At 35.9% G+C, this 20,088-nt stretch overlaps 1 protein-coding gene and 1 pseudogene across 5 annotated transcripts in view; both read right to left on the bottom strand.

Moving 5' to 3' along the window:
* Positions 1-20,088, bottom strand: part of DDX4 (DEAD-box helicase 4) — an 80,683-nt gene that overhangs the window by 39,748 nt on the left and 20,847 nt on the right. For 3 of the 5 annotated variants that reach the window (XM_025387600.1, XM_025387596.1, XM_025387598.1), the window contains exons 5-7: positions 17,415-17,492; positions 16,579-16,629; positions 12,597-12,656 (exon numbers count right to left, since the gene is read on the bottom strand). In XM_025387600.1, coding sequence (XP_025243385.1) covers positions 12,597-12,656; positions 16,579-16,629; positions 17,415-17,492 — 189 coding nt within the window. Of the gene's footprint in view, positions 1-12,596; positions 12,657-13,565; positions 13,649-16,578; positions 16,630-17,414; positions 17,493-20,088 lie in introns of those variants that run through there. The other 2 variants (XM_025387599.1, XM_025387601.1) reach the window with 2 other exon arrangements.
* Positions 2,590-2,711, bottom strand: LOC112627153 (annotated as a pseudogene).

Below are 20,088 nucleotides of genomic sequence, written 5' to 3'. Positions count from 1 at the left end.
TTTACTAATATAAATAGATATGGCTACAATTTTTTAAAACCTCATTGCTTGCTTTGAGAATAGAATCTAAAAATCACCTAAAGGAAAAAGTGGCACTTGAATTAATACATTAAAAGTCACCAAAACTGCACCATTAACTGGATTTCCACAATACACAAAAGAATTAAATAAATCCGGCCGGGCGCGGTGGCTCAAGCTTGTAATCCCAGCACTTTGGGAGGCCGAGACGGGCGGATCACGAGGTCGGGAGATCGAGACCATCCTGGCTAACACGGTGAAACCCCGTCTCTACTAAAAAATACAAAAAAAAAAACTAGCCGGGCGAGGTGGCGGGCTCCTGTAGTCCCAGCTACTCCGGAGGCTGAGGCAGGAGAATGGCGTAAACCCGGGAGGCGGAGCTTGCAGTGAGCTGAGATCCGGCCACAGCACTCCAACCTGGGCGACAGAGCCAGACTCCGTCTCAAAAAAAAAAAAAAAAAAAAAAAAAAAGAAAGTGAAGAATTAAATAAATCCTAGACTTCTACCTGCTCCATATAGAATATAGTAAACGTCTTACTCAAAGCATAGACATGCAGACACATATAAAGTCTGATTTCCAGGTACAAACAATTTTTAATTGAATTGAATTCCAAAAGATTAGTAGAAACAGTTCAAGTAAAATTTAATTGCACATAGGGCAGACTCATAGGGCAGAACCAGATTAATGCAAAACCAAAGTGCCAACTGGGCAGGAAATAGAGACTGTTCAGTTTGTAAACTTGCAACTATTTACACCTAAAGAGAATGATGAATAAAGAGAAATTCTATATATGCTATTTCTGAATATTAGAGTATACGTATTTTAAAACCTATTTAAAAATGAAACAAAACTCTTCAAAAAATTTATTTTCTGGAAACTTTTCTGTAAAGGTATAAGTTATTTTCATGAAAGTAAAAGAACATATAACACATATATAAATTAAAAATATAATAAAATGAAAGCTTATCTCCACTGCCCAGCTTAAGACTAAAATGTTTCCAATATATTTGCAGCCTGTGTTTTTCTTTTGCCCTCTGCTTCTCTTCTCCCTGAGCACTCCTTCCAACTAACATCCAACCAGCCAATATCCTGAATAGTTTTTCATTTCCTTGCTCTTAATTTCATCAGCTACGTATATAGCCTTAAGCAACATATTAGCATTATGTTAGAGTTTTATGTAATGGAACTAAAACATATTCTTCTTCCACATCTTTTTTTTTTTTTTTTTTTTTTTTGAGACTAAGTCTCACTCTGTCACCCAGGCTAGAGTGCAGTGGCGTGATCTTGGCTCACTGCAACCTCTGCCTCTAGAGTTTAAGCAATTCATCCTGTCTCGGCCTCCCGAGTAGCTGGGATTACAGGCGTGCACCACCATACCCAGCTAATTTTTGTATTTTTAGTAGAGATGGGGTTTCACCATGTTAGCCAGGATGGTGTCGATCTCTTGACCTCAGGTGATCTGCCCACCTCGGCCTCCCACAGTGCTGGGATTACAGGCGTGAGCCACTGTGCCTGGCCCCACGTCTTTTTCCTTTTATCCAACTTTGTTGATGTATGAAACTACTTCATTCACTTTTACTGCTGAACACTCTATTGTATCTGTTTCTATTTCACTTACGTCTATTACCTTTTTTATTTCTAAGTTTTCTTCCTTCTCTTTTAACTACTTAGCTTGAACATTTAACTCATTCTTTTTTCTGAGAAAAGAAATATTTAAACTATTTTCAATCTAGTCGTCTTCTTACAAAGCTGTCCTACTAGATTTCCTCTATTAGCAAGTTTTACATTTTATCCTTTCTCTGATGCATTTAAGGCTATAAAATTTCCTCTAAGAGGCAGCTGCTTTAGCTATATCCTCAGAGTTTTCCTGTGTTCTGTTCTTACTGTTATTAAATTCTAAATATTTCAGGATTTCCATATGAACTGTTATTCATAAACTAAGAAATTCAGTTTCCAAATCATGAAGGTTAGACTTATTGATTTCTACTTTTATCTTAATAAGAGAACATGACTGATGATATATCCACAGCATATTTTTGGCCTTAAAAGATGATCAAATTGTACATATTTTCCATATATGCTGGAAAAATATGTGATTTATAATTTTAGAGTATATGATTCCAAACAAATATTAAATCAAGCTGAGTAAGTGGCTTTCAGATCTTCTATATTCTTACTAATGTCTATTCTGCTGTCTCAACTTACTAGGATTTGCAAAATTTTCCTTATGTCTATTTTTCTTTGTCCATCTTAGTATATTGTTAGATTCGAACTATGTTCAGAACTGTAATGTCTTCCTGATAAATTTCTTTATCCTTAATAATTCTACCTTACAGTATACTTTGTCTCCTATTTCTATACCAGCTTTGAGTTATTGAACACTTTTTTCTTTTTACTGTATTATTTTTTTAAGTTTCAGGGTACATGTGCAGGATGTGCAGGTTTGTTACATAGGTAAACGTGTGCTATGGTAGTTTGCTGCACCTATCAACCCATCACCTAGGTATTAAGTCTAGCAGGCATTAGCTCTTTTCCCTAATGCTCTCTCCCCGCTGCCTGCCCTCCCCCGACACCTACAGCACCTGGTGGTATTCCCAGGCAGTCCCCCATCCAAGTACTAACCAGGCCCAACCCTGCTTAGCTTCCAAGATCAGACGAGATCGGGCACGTTCAGGGTGGTACGGCCATAAACTATTTTTTAATTTTTTAAAAAAAGTTTTTTTTATAGAGACAAGATCTAGTTTCTCAGGCTGGCCTTGAATTCCTGGCCTCAAGAGATTCCTCCCATGTTGGCCTGCCAAAATGCTAGGATTACAGGCATGAGCCACCATGCCTGACCTCTTGACTTTCAACTCCATACCGAAACATGCTTACCTATATTATAATTACTGATACATGGATCTTTCATTTCTACCATCTTTGTGTTTTCTCTTTACTGAGTTTTTTCAATGCTTTTTGTTCTCCTTTCTGTTCTGTTTTCCCCAAATGGTAAGCTATGTATTTTATTTTTTACCTATTTTCACCATGGATATTTAGTAAATATTTAAACTATTTTCAATCTAGCTTCCTTCCTACAAAGCTCTGTCCTTCTATTAGATTTCCTGCATTAGCAAGTTACATATTTTATCTTATCCCTTCTCTGATTACTCTTCAATTATACTTAAGAAATATTTTTCCTTCCAACTGAGCTGGCAAGAATTTAAATCTTTTCATTTGCTAGTATTTTAGTTCACTTTTATTTCTAGAACCCCTAAATTAATAGTCATTATTGCTAGTTTATTTAGTCAATACTTATTTAAGTTTACCAATAGGTTTATCTGTTTTACAATTTTTATCTTTTCTTCGCTCATTATTGCTTCGTTTCCTATGCCTTTCTTCCTGCAATCAGTTGTCTTACTACTGTATACAATTTAGTAGTTCTTACTCAACAGTCTGAGAGTATTAAACACCATTTTTATCTGAATGGCATTATTTCTCCCTGGCACCTAATTATCTGAATATACTTATTTGGGTTCAGAGCTATTCTCCTTCAGCATTCTGAATATACTATACTATTACATTCTGACATCTACCTTTACTGAAGAAAATTCTGTTGTGAATACAATGTTCTTCTAAAGGCGAATCTACCTTTTTTCTCTAGTAGTTTTATAGGTTTTAAAACTATAATTTCAATACATGCATAAGGATACAAATTTTTAAATTTAATTTGCTGAAGACTCTTGTGCCTCTCTAACTCTGGAAAAGTCTCATCTATTCTCTTTGAATATTCTTCTTTCCTCTCCTTCTCCCATTTTCTGGCCTCTCCTCAGGAGACAGTCATATGCTGGGCCACAGGTCTTATTCTATCTTCCATACCTTATTTATTAACTGCTCTCACTCGTGTTTTCCATTTCCAAGTTTAGAGAATTTTCACAGATCTATCTTTGGATTCATTCTCTTCATCTGTGTTTAATCTTTACCTTTAATCACTCTGTTCTTTTCTGTAAATTTCTAAAAATTCAAATTGAGCCCTTTTCTTTTTTTTTTTTTGTTTTTTGAGACAGAGTCTCGTTCTGTCACCCAGGCTGGAGTGCAGTGGTGCGATCTCAGCTCACTGCAACCTCCACCTCCTGGGTTCAAGTGATTCTCCTGCCTCAGACTCTGAGTAGCCAATATCTTGAATAGTTTTTCATTTCCTTGCTCTTAATTTCATTGCCTGCACCACCATGCCCAATTAATTTTTGTATTTTTAGTAGAGATGGGGTTTTAACACATTGGCCAGGCTAGTCTCAAACTCCTGACCTCAGGTGATACACCTGCTTGGGCTTCCCAAAGTGCTGGGATTACAGGTGAGTCACTGCGCCCGGCCAACATTAACATATTTTCTTAAAGTAACATGAGTCCTTCCAGAAGGTATAGTCTGCATTTCATAAGGGACAGCTGACAATCTCTTATAACTCTTAAAGATGTTTGGTGACATCTTCACAAAGAAATTAGCTTATAAATCATCTAACCTTTGTATAAAAGAAAAGTGAACATCTTTTATTCACTTTTTAAAAAGTACTTACCAGATAGTTATTATATTTCTACATACTAACAAATAAAATGAAAACGTTAAAATGATATGTATCACTGACATCAGCAAAAATGGCCAAGTAAGGAACTCCAAATTCCACTACTCCAAAAAGGCAAGGAAAAAACTGGGCAAGAACTGTCAGAATTAACTTTTTCCAAACTCCAGAAATGAATCAAAGGCTTGAAGCAACCCAGGGAATATTTGTTCAGTCAAGGCTGACTGTTGGTAAGAACAGCAAATTCCGCAGCATTTTAACTTACCCAGTTCCATCTCTCGGCAACTCAACTTGTAAGTATATAACCAAAAGATTTGAAAACAGGGACTCAAACAGATAACTGTAGGTGAATGTTCATAGAGGACATAGAGGACTTACTCACAATAGACGGAAAGAAGAAACAATCCAAGTGTCCATCAATAGATGAATGGATAAATAAAATGTAGTAAATACATTATATTATTCAACCATTAAAAGAAATGTAGTTTTGATGCATGTTACATCATGGATGAACACTGAAAACAAGATGCTAAGTAAAATAGCCAAATACAACAGGACAAATAATGTATGATTCCACTTGTAATGAAATACCTAAAACAGACAAATTTCATAGAGAACATGGAATAGAGGTTACCAAAGACCAGGGTTAAGGGAGTATACAGGGAATTGTTCTCTAATGGCATACAAAGTTTCTGTTTGGGTGATGATAGTGATGACAGAATACTGTCCACTTAAAGGCAAAAATTATACACTTAAGAATAGTTTATATGGAAAATTTTATGTTATAGAGATCTTACCACAAAAAAAAAGTTGAAAATATCCCAAGTTACATGAAAACTATTAATCTATAAATCCAAGGAACTCAACTCCAAGGAGGGTAAACCCAAAAAGATCCACATCTAGATACACTAATATAAAACATCAACAAATGGTGCTAGAACAATTGGGTAACCATATGCAAAAGAATTTGGACCCCCACCCCACACCATCTATAAAAATGAACTCAAAATGCATCAAAGACTTAAGTGTAAGGACTAAAACTATAAAATTCTTAGAAGGAAACAAAGGAAAAAATCTGCCTGACTCTGGATTAGGCAATAGTTTTCTAGTTATAATACCTAAAGAACAAAAAAAGATAAACTGGGTTGGATAAAAATTTTAAATTTTAGTGTTTCAAAGGGTACCATCAAGAAAAGGAGGCCGGGTGCGGTGGCTCACGCCTGTAATCCCAGCACTTTGGGAGGCCGAGGTGGATGGATCACGAGGTCAGGAGTTCGAGCCATCCTGGCTAAGACAGTGAAACCCCGTCTCTATTAAAAATACAAAAAATTAGCTGGGCATGGTGGCGGGCACCTGTAGTCCCAGCTGCTGGGGAAGCTGAGGCAGGAGAATGGGGTGAACCCAGGGGGCGGAGCTTGCAGTGAGCCAAGATTGCGCCACTGTACTCCAGCCTGGGCGACACAGTGAGACTGTCTCAAAAAGAAAAAAGAAAAGGAAAAGACAACCCACAGGAGGTTATTAAACATTTGCAAGCCAGATGCAGTGATTCATGCCTGTAATCCTAGCACTTTGGAAGGCCAAGATGGGAGAACTGCTTGAGCTCAGGAGTTTGAGACAAGCCTGGACAACACAGTGAGACCCTATCCTACAAAAAATAAAAAAACTAGCTGGGCATGGTGGCACACGCCTATAGTCCCAGCTACTCAGGAAGCTGAGGTGGGAGGACTGCTTGAGACCAGGAGGTTGAGGCTGTCGTGAACCATGACTGTGCCACTGCACCCCAGAGTCTGGGTAACAGAGCGAGACTCTGTCTCAAAAAAAAAAAAAAATAGACAAATTAAAAAAAATAAACACTTGCAAATCATGTAGCTGATGATACTCATATTGAGAATATATAAATAAACCTTAAAACATAAAAAGACAACCCAATTGTTGAAATGAATGAAGGATCTGAACAGACATTTCTCCAAAGATATACAAATGGTCAATAAGCACATGAAAAGCTGCTCAACATCACAGTCATCAAAAAACGCAATCAAAACAACAATAAGGGCTGGGCACTGTGGCACACGCACCTGTAATCCCAGCACTTTGGGAGGCTGAGGCAGGCAGATTGCTTGAACTCAGGAGTTCAAGATCAGCCTGGGCAATACAGTGGAACCCCATCTCTACAAAAAATACAAAAATTAGCCGAGTGTGGTAGTACATGCCTGTAGTCCCAGCTACACACGGGGTTGAGGTGGAAGGATTATTTGAGCCCAGGAGGTTGAGGCTGCAGTGAGCCAAGATCGTGACAGAGCCCTCCAGCCTGGGTGAGAGTGAGACCTTGTCTCAAAAAAACAAAAAACCCATAATGAGATACCACTTAACACTCAGTAGAATGGCTATATTTAAAAAAACACCAGTAACAACTAGTATTGGTGGATGTGGAGAAATCAGAACCCTTATAACACTGAGGGTGGGAATATAAAATGGTACAGCTGCTACAGAAAATAATTTCACAGTTCCTCAAAAAGTTCAACATTAAGAGTTTAGCATATGACACAGCAATTCCACTCCTAAGTATATACTCTAGAAAAATGAAAACATAGGTTCACACAAAAACTTGTACACAAATGAATATAGCAGCATTAGCCATGATAGCCCAAAAGTAGAAACAACTCATTCATCAGCTGAAGAATAAACAAATATGATGTAACCACACAATGGTAGAGCCCTCATGAATGGAATTAGTGTTCTTATAAAAGAAGCACCAGAGAGCTGCCTGGCCTTATCCACCATGTGAGAAAACAGAGAGAAGACATCATCTATGAACCAGAAAATGGGTCCTCACCAGACAATGAATCTGCTGGTGCCTTGATCTCGGACTTCTGACTCTCCAGAACTGTGAGAAACAAATTGCTGTTCTTTACAAGCTACCCAGTTTATAGCATTTTGTTATAGCAACCCAAATTAAGATAGTTTTTTCTTCTGGAAATTAAGCTGATTCTAAAAATCACACAGGAATGCAAAGGACTAAAAATAACAGGCAATCTTGAGGTTTTCATTTGTTTTGTGTTGCTCTAAAGGGATACCTGAGAGTGGATAATTAATTGGAAAAAAAAAAGTTTATTTGGCTCACAATTTGATATCTGAAAATGTTCAAGATTGGGCATCTGGTAAGAGCCCCAGGCTGCTTCCACCCATGGCTGAAGGTGAAAGGGAGCTGGTGTGTTCAGAGATCATATGATGCAGAGGAAGTAGAGGGTACCAGGCCCTTTTTAACAACGAGCTCTCAAGGGAACTAACAGGGAACACATTCAACACCCCCGCAAGGAGAACAGGTCTATTCATGAGGGATCTGCGCCCCCATGACCCAAACGCCTCCCATTAGACCCTACCTCCCGCTCTGGGAATCAAATTTCAACATGAGAAGGACAAACATCCAAACCACAGCCCTTGAAAAACAAGCACTTGAAAGACTTACAATGCCAGATATCAGGACCTATTATGAAATCACAGTAATTAGATTATGGGGCAATGGTACAAAAATAGAAAAACCGACCAATGGAATAAAACCTAGAGAAACAGATACACATACATAAGCCACCTAATTTAGGACAGAGACAGCCCTGTAGTGCAGAGTGGAAGGGACAGTCTTTTCAATAAGTGATACTAGGTCAACTGAACATCTATATGGAAAAAAATGTATATTGATTCCTACATTACATACAAAAATAAACTCCAGATTAATGCCAATTACTTATTTTTTTTAGACGGAGTCTCTCTCTGTCACCCAGGCTGGAGTGCAGTGGCACAATCTCAGCTCACTGCAACCTCTGCCTCCCGGGTTCAAGCGATTCTTCTGCCTCAGCCTCCTGAGTAGCTGGGACTACAGGAGTGCGCCCGGCTAATTTTTGTATTTTTAGTAGAGACGGGGTTTCACCATATTAGCCAGGCTGGTCTCAAACTCCTGACCTCAAGTGTACTGCCCGCCTCAGCTTTCCAAAGTACTGGCATTACAGGCATGAGCTAACACGCCTGGCCTATCTGTATGAACTATTCTTGCAACTTTTAAGTTTTAAATCATTTACAAATAAAAAGGTAAAAGTAAAGATACTCAATAGAAAAACAGGCAAATGACAAAAGATGTCCAGATGTCAAAATGGCCAATAGACATAAGAAGTGCTCCACATTCCATTAGTCCAAAAACATAGAAATGTAATACATAATGAGTACACCACCACACAACTAGGAGAAAGGTTAAAATGAGAGAAAAATAAAATACCAGGCATTGGTTAGAATGTGAAAGTGTATCTTAAACGCTGAAACATTTGACAATACTATTAAAGCCAAAAATATATATAGCCTATGACCTAGCAATTCTTCTTCTGAGTATGTACTAATGACACCCAAAAGAATACTAGAATGTTTACAGAAGCACTTTCATAATGGCCCCAAACTGGAGGTAATCCAAATACCTATCATTAATAGAACAACAGTAAAACAAAAGAATACTAAACAGTAATAATGATCTACAACTGCAACAAACACACTAAGAAGGTAAACATAAAACACTACATATGATATGATTCCATTTATATCAAGTATAAAAATAGACAAAATTATTGTTTGCTGTTAGAAGGCTTAATAGAGATTTTCGGGGTAATGAGTAATTAGTGAGTAAAAAATGAACATGAAAAGGGGCTTTTGAGGTGCTAGTAATTTGTATTTCATGACCTGAATGCTGGTGAACACACTGAACTCAAGTGAGTTCAGTTTGTGAAATATAATTGAGCTACACATTTACGGTATATGTACCTGTCTACATATTTTAATACAAACATATATACACACATGTATTTTCTGAGCGACCACTATACACAGTCTTCCTATCCTCAAATGTATACATCTACAGAGAATGGGAATCAGGGATACCCTGAAAAATAGCTGTGTCCTTGCTAATTATCTTACACTAATCTATAATCTAATTATCCTACACTTGCTACAGGACCAAGCACATAGAGCTGCAAATGGTTTCAACTGCCTCATTTAAATATGAATTAAATTGATTTAAAGTAAATGTTAATGTTAATAGTACAAAAGATATTCACTGCTCTGAAGAAAAAAATTTCAAATATGAGCTATGTTTTAGGAACATTAAGTGCCAAAAATTGCTTGCTAAAAAAAATATGGTAAAAGATGAGTCTTATTTTTTCTTAGCTTAACTTTCTCCCCACTACCACCCCTGTCCATAATTACCGTAAGAAGTAATTAAGGAGACAGTCTTCCCTCATTCTGAAATCCACAAGTCCTACCTTCACTAGGGAGGGCCTAATTCAGCCAACTACCTACCTAATGGGCAAAGGAAAAGAATGTCACCAAGGTGCAGCAAAAATTCATGTATGTGATTACTATAAAACCTCTTAACATAGATTTGCACATCCGTAGCAATTTTATAATAAGTTCACTATATTTTTCATATGTTTTGTTGTCATTGCTATTTTAACATGACTGCCCATACGTAATCAAGAATTAAGCATGGTAATTTTTGATACTATCTCATCTCGAATTCAATAGAAGCTGAATTACCAGAGTATGGTGAAATACTGCTAGACTTGAACAAAAAATAATCTACAATTTCTTCCATCCTCAAACTTCCAATGACTCTATTCAGAGACAAAGACATCCCCAGTTCATCTAAACCGCGACTGACCAAGATTCACATTGTCCCTCTTCTGTAATTTATAGCACGTTTCTTCTGCAATTTATAGCACGATCATGGTGGGGGGAAACAACAGATCAGTGATATCAGCAAGTAAAACAAGGACAGGCACGGTGGCTCATGCCAGTAATTCCAGCACTTTGGAAGGCTGAGGCGGCAGCTCACCTGAGGTCAGGAGTTCAAGACCAGCCTGGCCAACATAGTGAAACCCCGTCTCTACTAAAAATACAAAACTTAGCCAGGCGTACTGGTACATGCCTGCAGTCTCAGCTATGAGGGAGGGTAAAGCCACAAGAATCACTTGAACCCAGTAGGTGGAGGTTGCAGTGAGCTAAGATCACACCACCGCACTCCAGCCTGGGTGACGGAGTGAGGCTCCATCTCAAAAAAAAATTAAATTAAATTAAAATTGTGCTCTCTATTCTGTTCCATTGGTCTAGGCATCTGGTTTTGGACCAGTACCATGCTATTTTGGTTACTGTAGCCTTGTACTATACTTTGAGCTCAGGTAATGCGATGCTTTCCAGCTTTGTTATTTGTGCTTGGGATTGCCTTGCCTATTCATGCTCTTTTTTGGTTCCATATGAATTTTAAAATTGTTTTCTTTTCCTAATTCTGTGAAGAATGTCATTGGTAGATTGAATCTGTAAATTGTTTTGGGCAGTATGGCCATTTTAACAATATGGTGGATAGCAATGCTACTGATTTTTGTACATTGATTTTGTATCCTGAAATTCTGCTGAAGGAATTTATCAGATCAAGGAACTTTGGGGCAGAGACTATAGGGTTTTCTGGGTATAAAATCATACCATCTGCAAACGGGAATTCCACACACCTACAGCCATCTGATTTTTGCCAGGGTTGACAACAACAAGCAATAAGGAAAGGATTCCTTATTCAATAAATGGTGCTAGGATAACTGGCTAGCCATATGCTGAAGATTGAAACTGGACCCCTTCCCTAGACTGCATACAAAAATCAACTCCAGATGGATTAAAGAATAACATGTAAAACCTAAAACTATAAAAACCCTGGAGATAACCTACAAAATACCATTCTAAACACAGGCCCTGGAAGATTCTGTGATGAAGATGCCAAAAGTCACCTTGACAGAAGCAAAAATTGACAAATGGGACCTAATTAAATGAACAAGCTTCTGCACAACAAAAGAAACTATCAGCAGAGTAAACACACAACCTACAGAATGGGAGAAAATATTTGCAAACTACGCATCCAACGAAGGCCTAATATCCAGAATCTATAAGGAAATTAAATGTACCAGCAGAAAAACAAACAACTCTGTTAAAAAGTGGGCAGTGGACATGGACATGTTTCAAAAGACAACATACAGCCAACAGGCAGATGAAAAAATGCTCAACATCACTAATTATTAGGGAAATGCAAATCAAAACCACAATGAGATACCGTCTCATACCAATCAGAATGGTTATTATTAAAAAATCAAAAAATAACAGATGCTGGCAAGGTTGCAGAGAAAAGGGAATGCCTATACACTGCTGGTGGGAGTATAAATTACTTGAGCCATTGTGGAAAGCAGTGTGGCAATTTCTCAAAGAACATAAAACAGAACTACCATTCGATCCAGCAATCCCATTATTAGGTATATACCCAAAGGAATATAAATAATTCTACCATAAAGTCACATGTACACATACGTTCATCACAGCACTATTCAAAATAGCAAAGACACAGAATCAATCTAAATGCCCACCAACAGTAGACTGGACAAAGGTAATGTGGTACATACGCACCATGGACTAACTACTATGCAGCCATAAAAAAGAATGACATAATGTCCTTTGCAGGAACATGAATGGAGCTCCATTATTCTAAGCAAACTAATGCAGGAACAGAAAGTCAAATCCTGAATGTTCTTACTTATAAAGTGGGAGCTAAACACTGAGAACACATGGACACAAAGAAGGGGACAACAGACACTAGGGCCTACTTTAGAGTAGAAGGTAGGAGGAGGTACAGGATCAAAAAACTACCTATCAGGTACTATGCTTATTATCTGGGTGATGAAATAATCTGTACACCAAAACCCCATGACCTGCAATTTACCTAGATAACCAAAACCTACACATGTACCCCTGAACCTAAAAGTTAAAAAAAAAAAAGAGTGAAAGGAGGGGCACCTACTGAATACTCACTCAAATATTAAAAGCAGAAAACATATACCAAAGTATTTTCCTTCAAAGGTTTTGACCATCAGTATTTTTCATCCAGCTCCTTCAAAATCAGTTTTACCAGTTTAGTGTCTCTGTGTTAAGCACAAATTGTTCCAAAATGTGGTCCTTACCGCCTCTCTTGGAAAAGCCTCTGTTCCGTGTTGGATTATCTTCACAGTCATTACTAGACTCTTGAATAAAAGTTTAACATGTAAATAGCATTTAATTAACTTAAATGATGCAATATATAAAGAATAGCACTGTCACAAGATAAATTAGTTAGAAAACAAAATATTTTCATAAGTTAAAATATAAACATATTCCTTCAAATAATTTTAACAGATATATAAAGACATTATTCAGAGTCAATTCCCTATGCAAATCATCTCATGTATCTAAATATTAATTGTTCTTATATGAAATTGAGAACCTACTATTTGCCAAGCATTATACTAGGGAAAACAAGCCAAAAAAAAAAAATAAGAATTTCATAAATTTCAGTTTGACCAAAAATGATTTCAGGAATATCTAAACTATTAAGTAATCAAGTGGTTCTCACATAAGGTCCATAGACCACTAGACTGTTCTATTTATAATGTCATATCTTTTCTGTAATTTACTTTTTTTTTTTGGAAATGGAGTCAAGCTCTGTCTCCTAGGCTGGAGTGCACTGGCACAACCCCTGCTCACTGCAACCTCCACCTCCCAGGTTCAAGCGATTATCCCTACTGAGTAGCTGGGATTACAGGCACGTACCACCATGCCTGGCTAATGTTTGTATTTTTAGAAGAGATGCAGTTTTGCCATGTTGGCCAGGCTGGTCTTGAATTCCTGAACCTCAGGTGATTCAACCACTTTGGCCTCCTAAAGTGGTGGGATTACAGCCGTAAGCCACCACACCGAGCCAATTTACCATTCTTAATAAACTTGAGACATTTGCGCTTTCTTAAATATATGCAAACTTTCCCCCATTCATCCTAATGAAATAATTTGGGGATATCCCAGCTTTTCCATTTTTAATGATATTAAGAAGTAACATTCCCAGAGTTTTAAAATAGTGGTATGAGAGATTACTATACTGAAGGCGGCCTGAAAACTACCTGGAGAGTTGGTTAAAAATAAATTCCTAGGCCCCATTCCCAGAAATGTTTATTCTGAAAGGAATGATTTTTTCAAAATGTAAAAGTTCTATGTTATTACTGTATCATCAAGCTTTCCAGAAGATTCCAAAAAAAGTCACATTCAGGAATACAAAGATGGTTTCAAGGGATCTTTGTACTTGTCATCTGGGAACATTAAGTCAAAATAATGAGAGCAAGTGACTAAAGAGCTTGCAGGCTATTAGCTAAGTTCCTGTGTAAAAGTCCCAATCCATTTAACAGCTAATATTATTCTACAATAAACAGTGACTCAAAGCTCTTGTTGCAGTCTCCTATTTCAGCTGCAGCTGACAACCGACAAACAATCCTGAAGAGCCATTAACAAGACAACTTTCTGGAAAGTAGGACTTAATACAATGTAGAAGGGCAGGAAAGAAATAATTTTTGAAAAGTTGGCCCTGGAATAACAATGATGATAACTAGTATTTACTACCTTAGAGAAAAAAAAAAAAAAAAACTATTAATCTGGGACCTGGCAAGGAAAAGAGTCTCACAATATCTTTGGCCAATTATTTCCCTAAAATAAACCTATAGTTACTTTGATCACAGTGGGAATAAAAATAGAAAACATTAAGAGAAGTTGGGTGATGGGTACGTGAAAAACCTCCGCACTATTTTTGCAACTTCTTATGAATAAAACTATTTTAAAATGAAAAAGTATTTTAAAAAAGAAGTGATCTCTATAGTTAGGAAATAAAGCTAAACACAAACAAAAATGAGATAATGATCCCAAGATTAGTTACAACCTATTAATTATATAAAAATAACACATGGCCTGGTGCAGTGGCTCATGCCTGTAATCCTAGCACTTTGGGAGGCTGAGGTGGGTGGATCACGAGGTCAGGAGTTTGAGACCAGCCTGGCCAACATGGTGAAACCCCGCTCTACTAAAAATACCAAAAAAAAAAAAAAAATTAGCCAGGTGTGATGGCAGGCGCCTATAATCCCAGCTACTCGGGAGAATCACTTGAACCCTGGAGGCAGAGGTTGCAGTGAGCCAAAACTGTGCCATTGCACTCCAGCCCAGGCAACAGTGCGAGACTCTGTCTCAAAAAATAGTAATAATAATAACAACATATAAAGAAAGTATGTACCTGGCACTGTTCTAAATGTATCACATGTATTAACTTTTTTAAAGTTTCACAAAAACCTTGTGAAGTAGATATAATCATCATTTTATAAAAAGGGAAAATGAAAAACAGAAAGTTACAGGCTTTTTCAAGATAATATAATTGCCAGGAGGAGGATCTGAGTCTCACACCTAGGTGTTCAAATCCAGTATCTGAGTTCCCTATCATTACAATATACCAGCTTAAGCAAAGTAGATTACAGGGGGAAAAAAATTTAAAAACATACTATTCATTTGTGTCCAGAGTAAAAAGTTTCTACTGTGAGCTCGAAACTTGGGCTTGTTAACAATCAGGATAATGAATGAATTCAATCCATATATATATTATATACTACATATACATATATTTAATATATAATATATATTTAATATATAACATATAATATATAATCATTTGAATGGCATATATTATATTTTATATATAAATTTATTTATCCATAATATATTATATAATATATGTTATAATATATAACATATATTACATATTATATAATATATTATAATATATATATACTATTTTAGGTGAACTAAGAAGGAAAAAAGAAGAAAGCAGGCCACTTCAGAGAGAAGTTCTGTCAACTGCTATCAGAAACTGGAATTTGTATTCAAAAGCTCTTTGGCCCACCATCTCTAGAAAGGGGTCAAGTAGGTAAGAAAGGTCTGTGTATAAGCAGAAATGATCTTGAATATTAAATGAGTTCAAAGTTGAGAGATCAGCATAGAAACAAATAGAAATGGAAAAGAATAAAAATGATGGTATTTTTCTTCTCTCACAAATACTAGTTCTACGTCATATATGTTTTCATTTGAATGGGATAGGAGAAAAAAAAGAGAAGTAGGGAGAAAGAGACTGGCAATAGTTTGGAGAAACAGTCTCGTTTGATAATTAAAATCTGGCCTTATACCAAAAGTGTTTTAAGGTGATCAGACCTAGACTTGGTTTTGACTTTGGGAATCAAAGTGTTTAATAAGATCAAGCTTCAAATATTTAATGAAGAAAGATAGATGACATGAGTGTTTATCATGAATGTGTCTGGTATTGAGCTGTGTGCTTTTACACGCATTCTCACTTAGTCTGCCTAACCATCTGTGAAATGAATACCTTCCATTCTATGGAATAGAAAACTGGCTTAGAAAAATTAAGCAGCTTGTTCTACTTCAACTAGCAGGTAGCAAGGCAGAGACAAGTTTGAAGCCAAGTTTGGCACCCTAAAGTGTTCTATGTTATAAAGATTTTATACATCAATGGTTACCAAACACAGGAGGTATCAGAATCACCATGAATGCTTTTAAATACAGGTTCTAAGGCCTCACCCAAATCGACTCAATCAGATTTGGGAATGCACTGTTTATCGTGGTCCATCTTCTGGTATCATTATTTTCATCATTCTCTGTATTCCTGTAGAGTTCAGTACCTTCAATGGAAATGTCTTTAATTTCAGCACTGATTTACATTCTCAAGAAACTTTTTCTTAGATTTATTTGAATCTAAACATGACCCTATACATCACAAACTGTATTTATATAGAGAGTGAAGTTTCACTTCTTGACTACTTTTTACTATCCCCATTTTCTTAAATTTCAGAGCATTCAAAAGTCGTACCTCATGGATTAAGGCAGATGGCAACAGGCCACGTTAGTATGCCTGAATTCTTTATGTACAAAGTAGTAATATCCTTGGTTAAGGCTTTGGATATAGCTATGTCATAAAATCTGGTTTAAATAAGTTAGAATTGGCCCAGACTAAGAGACTTAATCTTCATTTCTCTTTTTTAGCATGTACTCTTGACATTAAATTTTAACACACAAAAATATTGACCTTACCTCTCCAGAAACCAGAGCTATCACCATCTTCAAACTTGCTGTTTGAAAAACCTATACAAAATATAAAATGAAACAATTTCCTGTACCTCTGTGGTAATAAATAATAATAATAAAAATAATAACCACACAGGGATTACTAGTTATGAAGACTTTTTAAGATAAGCAGTACACAACTGTATACATAGCTATCACATGCAAATTCACTCAGGCTGTAAACAATTTCTGCTTTGTGTCAGTTTATCAACTCCATTCTCTTAAGGTTAAAAACAACTTTCTTTTCAGCCAATTCTATATTACCTCAATTGTCACATACTCCTCTATATGCACATCGGCAAAACAGAGGAATATGTCAGTGTAACCACTATATGTTTTCTATTTCAAACCATCAAAATTCTCAAAATTTTACAAACTCAATCTCTTCATCTGCTAAGGGCAATACAACTAAATTATAATCCAATAACTCAATGATTTTCTCCTCAATAACATGAAAATCTTGTTAGCTTCTTTTTGTTTACTCTTTTAAAAAAAGTCATCAAACTTACTTGTTTGCTTTCAAACTTATTTCCTAAAAACCTACGTCTAAGAGTTATGCATCTCTGGAGCATACAGACAGGTCTCTAGGACTAATTTTAAAAAGTATTCATCAGTAATCTTTCATAAAATTAAAAAATGTTTTTAATAAGTTTAAATAAAATAATCTTTAGTGCAAAGGCACTCAGGGAATATATACCTTCAAATTAAATGTCAATATGGAATGTCTGTCAATCAGTATTTAAACTCAATTATTAAAAAATCACTCAAGTTTTGATTGTAAGATATCATAACCAAGTAATTACCTCTGTTTCCAAAACTCTTTCCAACTCCAAAACCACCCATTGTGGATGTATTATCTCTTTTATTAGACTCACCAGCATCTGAAAAAGGTCAGATTAAACTCTTTAACATACAAAATTAAGTGTGTCATCATCAAAAACTAAGAATTAAATGAATTCCCGGCGTAAAGGGACTTCCAAGGATGGGAATAGAGTAGCATAGAAACCTAAAATTAATTAACATACCTGCAACTTAAAAGAAAAACTCTTAAATTATGATACCAAGGTAAAAACAAATCTACTACTGGTGAAATACAGCTTTCTACTTATTGGTATTATATTGGAGACCTTCAAGCAGGAAAATTCTGCTCCATAGTTTTCTATATGTTGAATTCTCATCCTGATAGAGCCAGCTATTATACTCTGCCCTGTGTGAAAGTCATTGCTATTGAAAATGCTATACTGTGTCCTGTTTAACTGTTCTATTTTTTATTTTTCTATTTCTTATATTTATCACATCCTTTCCACTTTTAAAATTAAAACAAGGGAATACATAAGAGAAAAACCTAAGACTACCACTCCCCTCCTGGCCTCCGCATTTCACCATACTATTTTCCCATACTAACTTTCTTAGCTTTGTTTCTCACTATGTAATTCTAAACACCCAACATTTTAATTCACACCAAACAACTCCAAAACTCCACACTGTCAACTGCTAATTTTACATCTTTGTACATGCTATTCCTTTGGCATAGCATTCCCTGCTTTCCTATTTGTCTTATCAAAATTCATTTCATTCTTCAAAAAAACAATTATGTGAAGTCTTCCTTTAGCCCTCCAGTCATAATTTATCCTTCTTCCACATTCCCACAGCATACTATCTGTACCTTTTTAAAGGAGTATTTCTTTCCATGTGTTTCTCTACCACTAAATTAAAAATCTCAAGGGCAGAGATGTGACAGCAAGAAGCAGGATTATTTAAAATAAAAAATTTTAAAAATAACAGGAGAGACATCCAAAACAGCATAAAATGACGCTTTAAACTATCACTGAGAAAAAAAGTAAAGCATTCCCTGTGATCCCTATATACTGTCTTACTTACCTCTGTAATACCCTTGTAGAGGGGAGTTAAAAGGGATCTGTGTAACTTCTAAAACCACAGGTAAAATTGTGTATGCCCAACTATAAAAGTATTTTAATCAGATTTCAAAGATGTGTGATTCAAGAAGTCCAAGCTACTTAGACATACTTCACAGGACATAACAAGCTAGTCGATATTTTAAGCAATTAAGAGTCAACTTCGAAAACCACATTATTAGTTATGCAAGTTCTACTGAGAAGAAAATCAAGATTGAAACTATATAGGCCAGGCGCGGTGGCTCACGTCTATAATCCCAGCACACTGGGAGGCCGAGGTGGGTGGATCACCTGAGGTCAGGAGTTTGAGACTAGCCTGGCCAACATGGTGAAACCCCATCTCTACTAATAATACAAAAAAATTAGCTGGGGGTGGTGGTGCACACCTGTAATCTCAGCTACCTGGAAGGCTGAGGCAGGAGAATTGCTTGAACCTGGGAGGTGGAGGTTACAGTGAGCCGAGATTGTGTCATTGCATTCCAGCCTAGGCAACAAGAGCAAAACTGTCTCAAATAAAAAAAAAAAAAAAAAAAAAAAAGAAACTATATAAAATGTTGGAAGAATCATACGGAAAGTAAGTTATACTCATGGGTCTACAAATGTCCCAGGTTATAGAAAATATAAAGCTAATTGTTTAAAGTATTAACAACTGAGAGTTCTGATCAGAAATTTTATGTGTATTTCAATCTAAAACATGAAAATAATTTGTGGTAAAATCTGCCTCAGTGATGATTTTCTCACTGAAAAAGGTTTTATTCAATAATATTTAGAAGACTGTATCAAAATATCACATAACCTCTACTAAAATGTAATTTTAAAATATATCTAAATACTAAATATGCTCCTAAATATATTATTTCTAATGTCAGTAGTAGCTAATAAAACCTCATTTGAATCTCTTAGCACAATTACATTGTTCAAATAAGCAATGCATCTTAATATGCAGTCTTAAAAACCAAAATATATGTGATATTTGATTAATCATTTCCATTAGTGGCAGAAACATGTCAAAATATAAGACTCAAATTTGCGTTCACTGTATCTAAAGAAATTTTCCAAATGTCAAATAAAACATCATGCATCTTTTAGTTTCCACAACAAAAATATCTGAAAGTATCAATAAAGTTTTTCAAAAAATAACATCTCATAAATTCAAGAATAAGTGTCAAGTATGTTTACCAAATAGCCCTAGCTATAGCAACCCCTAAAAGGAAAAAAAAAAAAAAAATGACCATAGGGATTTTCAAACAAATTTAACTTGAAGTTCTAATATGTTATTGCACTATAATAAAATACAGCACATAGTATTTCTAGCATGTTAATATTAAGTCTAAAAATGCACTGTAGAAAGAGGTTTTGCTGTGTCATTATCTGTCATATCAGGTGGTTGTTCTAAAATTTAAAAATCCAATAATGGCAAAATAAGTTCTTAAAAAATTAATACTAATGAGCTAACACGTTTCCTATACTGCCTTTTCTTGAAAAATATAAAATTCAAGAAAGAGTCCTTCTCACCTCTAATCCCTGAAGCTTTTACAAACATTCTTACCACGTCAATTGA

This window comes from Theropithecus gelada, chromosome 6 (assembly GCF_003255815.1).
Source record: "Theropithecus gelada isolate Dixy chromosome 6, Tgel_1.0, whole genome shotgun sequence".
Lineage (NCBI taxonomy): Eukaryota > Metazoa > Chordata > Mammalia > Primates > Cercopithecidae > Theropithecus > Theropithecus gelada.
This window is presented reverse-complemented; position numbering and strand designations above follow the sequence as displayed.